The sequence below is a fragment of the Bombina bombina genome, chromosome 2, assembly GCF_027579735.1.
Source record: "Bombina bombina isolate aBomBom1 chromosome 2, aBomBom1.pri, whole genome shotgun sequence".
Lineage (NCBI taxonomy): Eukaryota > Metazoa > Chordata > Amphibia > Anura > Bombinatoridae > Bombina > Bombina bombina.
The window spans coordinates 410,367,089-410,375,368 of NC_069500.1; the positions used below are offsets into that span (position 1 = coordinate 410,367,089).

The 8,280-nt window shown below is 34.9% G+C and overlaps 1 protein-coding gene across 4 annotated transcripts in view; it reads left to right on the forward strand.

Annotated features, from left to right (window-relative positions):
* The window catches only part of ARVCF (ARVCF delta catenin family member), a 929,071-nt gene extending 921,031 nt beyond the window's left edge, over positions 1 to 8,040 (forward strand). For all 4 annotated transcript variants that reach the window (XM_053701911.1, XM_053701912.1, XM_053701909.1 and 1 more), the window contains one exon: positions 1,668 to 8,040. In XM_053701911.1, coding sequence (XP_053557886.1) covers positions 1,668 to 1,673 — 6 coding nt within the window. In that variant the 3' untranslated portion in view covers positions 1,674 to 8,040. The remainder of the gene's footprint in view (positions 1 to 1,667) is intronic.
* The last annotated feature ends 240 nt before the right edge of the window (positions 8,041 to 8,280 follow it).

An 8,280-nucleotide genomic window follows, 5' to 3' on the forward strand; every position in this document is an offset into this window, starting at 1 on the left:
TTGTCATCTTATTATCAAGGGACACTACCACCACAATACTTCACTGCATGCACGTTTACTAATAGTCATTGGTAGTTTTTAGTGCAAATGTACATTTCTGGCCTCCGGTTTCTATCTTTGAAAATGTAGGTACCCTTTAGTTTCCTAGGGGTTGAGAGAGTTTGTGTATTCCTTTAAGAGACAATAGTGACAGAAGTGGAAAAGTGATGGAAAGTGAAATCCCAAACCAGTGCTCTCCAGCCCTTTTATGCAAAAAGGCAGAGAGGAGATCATATTAAGTCCCTGCACTCAGCCTATTCAGGAACATCAGAACTTAAACCAGTGCCTGTTTTTCCTCTTAATGCCACTTAGCACACACAGCAGAACAGGTTGCTATATCAGGCCAGTGGCCTCTACATAACCTTTGTGCCAGTAAAGCATGTGCAGTGTATTGATTTAACGCCTAAAGGGTTATATGAGGCAAAAAGTGAACTTCTTAAACTTGTCTAAAAACGTTTAAAACCATTTATACAGCTAGATTAGAAAATTAAATTGTGCTTTTAGAGGAAAACAGATGAGGTGCTGTGTAGATCCTTACCCATAACCCCCTGCTTCATTGTAAGCCCTGTTTGCTGTGGGTGCGGATTACCATAACTTGTTTGCCTGTGCCACAACATTTTCTAGAATTAATCATTTTGAGGTAATTTTGTTACCTTACTGTGAAAAAGCCTCCAAAGGGAGTCAGCTGATGAGAGTAAGCGCCTTTTCTAAAAAATTGTTACCCGCTCATGTTTTTCCATCTTGCTCCTCTCAAACTCACTTAACTGTTATTATTATTTAAAGGGGCAGTAATTAAAGGGACATAAAACCCCAAAAATGATTTCATAATTCAGATAGACCATACCATTTTAATCAATTTTCCAAAGTAATTTTCAAATTTTCTTGGTTTTCTTATCCTTTGTTGAAAAGTTGAAAGGTAAGTTCATGAGTGTGCATGTGTCTGATTAGCAAGAGCATTAGATGCTTTCATCTAGAGCTCCAGACATGTTTACGCTACCTATCTAGATGTCTCTTCAACAAAGAACATGTCAACAAAGCAAATTTTATAATAAAAGTAAATTGGAAACATTTTTAAAAAATTCTATTCGTTATCTGAATCATGAAAGAGAAAAGAATTGGGTTCATGTCCCTTAAGAACAAAAACAAAAAAGTGTGCCTTTTTTAAATGCACAGTATGCCTATTTCTAAAGGTTGTTGTTCTAAGAATGTCTACATGAGCTGCTTATCCGTTAACTTTGGTTAAAAAAAAAAATCTTCCCATCCCTGCTAAGTGCGGCCTGCAACTCATCTGCTGCATTGTTTGGTTCTATTTTTCATTTTTAGCATTAGTGTGGGACTAATGATCTAGTGGAAATTCCCGGTCTACATTAGTTCTGGATAATTTTCATTACTGGCTCTGTCACTGATTTTATTTAAAAAGCTTAAGACAAAATGAAAGTGTGTGGTGATATTGTTTCACTTGACCATCACTGCATTTTCCCTTGGTACCGTCATATCATCTCCCTTTTGTTTCCATCCTCTTGACTACCCTGTTTACTAATTTGTTCCATTCTCACCTTTTCATACTCTTTTCCCACTCCTTGCAAGCTTTCTTTTATTTATGTGTTCTTGTCCTCCTTCTTTTACAGGATTAAACTTCCAGTGATCTTTTTTTTGAGAAGACATTCTTTATTTTATTTCTTTTTTTAAACCAAGAATCACAAATTTGAACACATAGAAGGAGGAATTGATAACTGCCACTGCCATGGTGTTTTCACAGTAAAATTAAGACATTTTAATTGAAAAACAGATGAAAACTGCCATCTGATGTGACTGAGAACCAAACTTTGTGATCATCGCCAAAAAATATACCATTGCTTACTTTTTCATCTGAATGGACGATTTTTTAAGTACAAATGTATAATATATATTCATAAAATGCCATTCCCTTGAGAAGTATACTGCACCTTGCTCCTTTTGAAACGAGCCTACTTCTTGCGGATGGAGACTTGGGATTGTACCATCCATGGGACTAGAAGGTGAAAAAAAGGGAAATGTTTTTATCAGAGAACTTCATACATAGAACTGCAATGCCACAAAACTTTAGGCCCACCAATAAGAGCACTTTCATTTTCTTGGGGTGTATTTTTTCTCCCACCTCAACTCTGAACTGTGAAAAATCCCAAGTTTTGTGGACTGCTGTGCATTTTATTGCGTTTTTCTGCCAAGAAGTAGTGGGAATTTCTTTGGGTTTGTTGGTTTTATTAGAAAGAAGAAAACTGAAAGTTGCTGAACGTGCGGAATCTGAAAGTTAGAGATGTGTAATGAAACATTTCATAGTATGAAAAAAAAAAAAAAACATGGCTGGGTCTCCATCAAAAAAAACGCTGGAATGTTGATTCTGAAAGTTTCATTTCTCCAGCATTAGAATTTCTGAAGGTCATCTCTATCTTCTGACTAAGAAATGTTTTAAGAAGAACTAAGTCTTTTTGTTTTTGAGTTGAGACTTTTACGGAGTGTGCATGCCATAAACAGGAATGCAGTTTAAGATTATAAGTGTACAGCTGTTCTTTTACAAGTGTTTCCAAAGCCAGCATATATGTGTATATATACATAGTGCAGCGTACATAGAACTGGACCATCAACTGACCTGAACATACAATCTGCTTGCAGTTTCTAAAACTTGCAGCTTATTGCTGGTTGCTATCTCTGTGCAGGTACTTCTGTGTGGTATCTTTTTGCCTTTTTAAACTCGTGCGCTCTCCATTTGCATTATAACATTTTCCAAGGAATACCCATGTTATGGTGCTTGCTTTTTCGGACATTTTCATTGGATATCTGAAACATCTAAGACCGTTTTATAATGGAATCATTGCAGCAAGTCTAATCTTTTGATTAAAATATCAAATTGCATTTGTGTTGAATTTAAATGTATTTCCAGCAAATGCTCAAACTGGATACCAAGGGAAATAGTCTGGGTTTTATTCAGTGGGGTATGAGATTGGACTGGGTTTGTATTATCACTTATTCAGTACTAATCTTTCTGTGCTTAGAGACTTTTTTTTTTTGGGGGGGTGGTATAAACAAAATCAGTCTATTTACTGTTCTCTCTTCAGGGGACAGAGATTTTGGCTGGAGCGCTACATATCCCTGCTGTATTTTATTATTCCTTTGAAATTAGCTGGTTAGAACAAATTGAAACTTCCTAATGTTAAGGTTTTGGGACCAATCACAAATCCTAATTAAATCTAAATGTGCTGAGAATTGGATGTGCTGCTTGGCTACTGTCAAACCAGCTACTGAACCAGCTCTCATGGTGGAAGAGTTTCTAATAATTAAATACAAAAAATGTGTTCTGATGGATGGAGTAAGGCCTTCCACTGCAAATACAGTAAAAAGGCAATTTTTGTCCCAGCGTTCCCAGAGAAACACTTGCTGCTGCCATCAAAACTAAACATTCTAACATCTAACCTGCAAGTGTTCCTTTCAGTGTACTAGGGTTTGTCATACTTATATGTGGTGTTTATAAAATGTAGTTTAAGGTAGATATATGGTGCCTGAAATGATCAGAGAGGCTATTTCCTCTCTACCGCACTATAAAACTAGATTGGGTGCTTAATTGTAGATGCTTAGTTTTCAAAGTATATTCCTGGATTATAAGAGAAAACAATATACCACATAATTTCCTAATTTATTTACATCTACAAATCGTGAGATTCACCTCTACTTTCCAGGTAATACAAGTGACTATTTTACATATTGTGTCAGCCTCGTACAGGTAACTTATGCACACTCATGCTGCGATCCTGAGTGGTTTGTACATGACATTATAACACATGCCTATCATTAATTCTAATTGTATATAACTACCGTCAGCATTTTTAGACCATAGTTGGTAGTAATATTGAGTTCCTGTGGATGGTACAGTAGATGAACTTTCAAGTCTCCCATATTATTGGTCCTTTGAGTATGAAGAGGACATTTGAATTCCAATATTTTATCTTATTCATTAATGCAGACAATAAGGTTATACAATAGTTATGTCTAATTATTATACAATTTCTGTATATATTAACCACAACTTCTATAACTATTATCCACCTACCAGTAGAAGTTTGTAAGTTACCATCTGATTCCTCGATAAATTGCCAGCGGACCCTTTTGTCTAGCCCACAGTATACTTACTTAATACACTTACTTACTCTTAGTGACCAGAAAACAGTTCTGAATAAATGAGAAACAAGCTTTTGTTGTCGGTCCTTTTTACCTGACCTGTCACATATATGGTTAATAACCATTATAGAAACATATAGATTATTTGATATTGAAATTTGTTTTTCCAAAGGTGGGAGATTTTAGTTTGTTGTGAAAAGGAGGAATACAATAAATCATTATTTCAGAGCTTTGCCACTTGAGAGGTTGCTGTAAGCATGCTCTGGGGTTAAATTATAAGTGCAATCTGACATTTAGTTGTAGACTCCATAGCAAAACCTATTTAAAGTGGATTTTACTGCATCCCAAGTACTGGTATTTTTTTTAACCACATATGCTTTCATAACCTTATAACCTCAAAGGTAAAAACAGTTATGTGTAACTCCTATGAAGTGTTTGTGTTTTTACATTCGAGAATGTAATGTCTACATGTTGTAGAAAAGGGCAGTTAAATGATTCTGGCCCAAGATGAAAAAGGACCTTAAAATATGGATATATATAATATATATAAACTAGTTAAGTAGCTATTGTTCTCCCACTCAGTTGAAGACTTATCTGAAACAAAGCTAAAAAAAATAAGAAAATTCTGTTAGGATTCTAGTTGGCAGATACGTTTTAGTAGTATGAGTTTTACAGAATGGTAAAAAATAGACTATATCAATACCTCTGTTGCAAAAACCTGGCCCAAAATCTCACTTAAACATAAACTGAGATTTCCATAAATTCCATGTAATGGCCTGAATACATTGTACATTGGCCTTTAAGCATGTATTGTAAAAAAACAAAGTTACAAATGTTGAGTGCACAGTGGGTTTTTCATTCTTATCAAAGCTACCATATATTTACTTAAGTTTAAATGACATAGCAGCTAAATAATTGCCCACTGTTTAAACATTTATAAAATAGTTTTGTCCTGGCTTATCAGCTACAGAAGGGTTATTGGTGATGACATGGTTATGGTATTTAATAGCCCAAATCCTCCTCGCATATCAACAGACCATTTAAAGGATGGCGCAATATTGCAGATCCTATTAGCGCTATAGATTTTGGACAGTTCTGTATTTCATATAGAAACTATTCCAATATTAAAATTCTCTGGGTGCTGAAGGAGTTTGCTCTGCAAGACACAGGAAGTATATCTCTGGCAGTTAAGATATCTTTTTTTTTCCATGGACATTTGCTGCATATTATCTAGTGTTTATTATATTCAAATGTTTTATACATACTTTTCCATTTTTATAGTTTTTATTTTTGTACAAGTTGTGTAAATTGGCTGTGCATCTCAAGTGAAGTGAAGATTTTGGTTTTCTCTGCTCTGCAGCTGATGGTCCCTTCCTTGTAAGTTAATACAATGTATTGAAGAGTGGGTCTTTTTTTTTTTTTTTTACAAGTGAGATTGTGTTTTTGTTTTTTTTACGCTAAGGGACATTCTAATGGAATAGTAGTAAATGCCAGGGTATAAACTAGTAGTGACTTGCGCATATAGCCTCCAACCATTAACCATGTCCTGCAATATATTACACCTACAAGCAGGGGTTAAACACACTTTACAAGGGACACAAGTGTTAATGTAAACACTTAAATGTTTTAGGCGATTTTTCTTTTTGTGTGTTTGAAATGTCACTTTTAGACATGGCAGCTCTTAAAGGGAGAGTGTACCCTATTTCCCCCCTTTAATTTGTTCCCAATTATTCATTTTACCTGCTGGAGTGTATTACATTGTTTACAAATAGCTTACTTTTATTTTGGCATTTAAAATAGCTGATTTTACCTGTGGTATCCCCACCTATACAGAAAGTTTATATACTTAAAGGAACAGTATACACCAATTTTCATATAACTGCATGTTATAGGCACTAGTATAAAGAAGAATATGCACAGATACTGATCTAAAAATCCAGTATAAAACCGTTTAAAAACTTACTTAGAAGCTTCCAGTTTAGCACCGTTGATGAGGTAGTCTGGGACACACAGTGAAAGGGTCTTGTTAAACAAGAAGACTAGACACTCCCCCCCCCCTTCCCTGCATATGGAAAGACAGATAACCCAAACAGGAGCCTGTAGGAAACTGTAAACGCGTGTATACATCTGCCACTGTGGGGCTTGGTTAGGAGTCTGAAAACCAGCACATTGTTCTTAAAAAAAAAAATAAGCAAAACTATACATTTTTACAAAAACAATACAAGATGAGCTATATAAATGAATCCTCTACAAAACATTTATGCAAAGAAAAATGTAGTGTACAATGTCCCTTTAAGCATAGGCTAAAAAAAAAAGCTGTATAAACATTTCGAGAAGATTAGGAGAGATAAGAAATTAGAATTTTATTATTAAAGTGTTCTCTCTTAAAGGGACAGTATACACCAATTTTCATATAACTGCATGTAATATACACTACTATAAAGAATAATATCCACAGATACTGATATAAAAATTCAGTATAAAACTGTTTAAAAACTTACTTAAAAGCTCAGTTTAGCTCTTTTGAAAAGGTTAGGCTGGGACACACACTTTAAGTGGGAAATAACACACTCCCCCCTCCTCTGCATATGAAAAGACCCTTTACACAAACAGGAGCAAGCTGGAGTAGGTATACATCAGTATTATCCTAAAACTTTGGGGCTTGGTTAGGAGTCTGAAAATCAGCTCAATGTTATTTAAAAATAATCAAAACTGTACATTTAAAAAAAAAAAAAAAAAATTACAAAACATTTATGCAAAGAAAAATCTAGTGTATAATGTCCCTTTAACTATTTGGTATATAGACAGTGATAAGATAAGGAAGCATTTGTGTACAGAAAGGGATAAAATAAAGAGATCTGATTTCCCTGCAAGCTCAACTCATTTTAATGGGTTGTTTCAAAGAACAATGCCATTTCATATACTAAAATAAAGCGAAAGAAGCAATGTCTCATACATTTTATACTCTGCAGCTGATATGATAAGTCATTGGAAACTCATTAAGGGAAAGGCAATTTTACTGTACACTGTCCTTTTTAAAAGTATGGGCATTTAGTGCTCGATGGGGTCAGAGCCTTACAGTTGGATATTTTGTTAACCCCTTAGTTGGCAGAAAGGGCTGCAGCGCATTACTTTGCAAATCGTTGCAGCATTTTTTTTGGCAAAGGGGGTTAATCTTTATGACATACTTGTAATGTTTTCATTCTCAGTGTGTCCACCTAGAAGCATAAACTCATCTCTAAAGTTCCACTGATTTGTGCATACAGATATTAAATGTGATAATTACCCTAAGCAATGACAAATGTCTCCAAATGAAGCTGTAAATATTCCTTCTGTTTTTATCAAAATCACTAGTTGATATACTGTAAGTAAGTGCTGCCAAACTGGCAAGGCCCACTGCTAAACTGAGTATGTGTGCTGCAGACATTTTAAACAAAGCATCATCTAACTAAAGCTTACAGGTATCTAATGTGTTTGTAACTATCATGTGCCTTAAAAGATGAATTTCCATGATAGGAAAAAAATAGAGTAGAATATGATGAAAAGATAGCAATGGTTTCTCATTTTCTGCTACATTCTCATTATGTTCAGTCGATGGGTTCTTTGCATTGTATTTAGACTGTAAAATAATTATACAAACAAAATTGGCTGGTTTTAGTTGAATATTAAGAGGAAAGATTTTTGTTGTTTGCCCTGGTGATACATTAAGAATAAAAGAACGTGTTAATGTAACATTGTATTATATGCTGATGTTTTACTAATTTGGATAGGTTGAATGCCTGTTTAGTGCCAGGTATGTAAAATGATAAAAATTAACATGTTTTCAATAAACCATGCCTGGTACCAAAATGCTGTATTTTTACTCTGATTTTAAACCTTTGAAACAGTAATACCAAAGCCTATTGTCTGATTTTACACAAAAGGTACTTATATATATATATATATATATATATTCAAGTCCCCCTCCCAGTGTACTGAGGTACTGGGCAGGGGATACACACACACACACACACACTCACACTGAGGTACTGGGCAGGGGGCACACACACACACACTGAGGTACTGGGCAGGGGATACACACACACACAC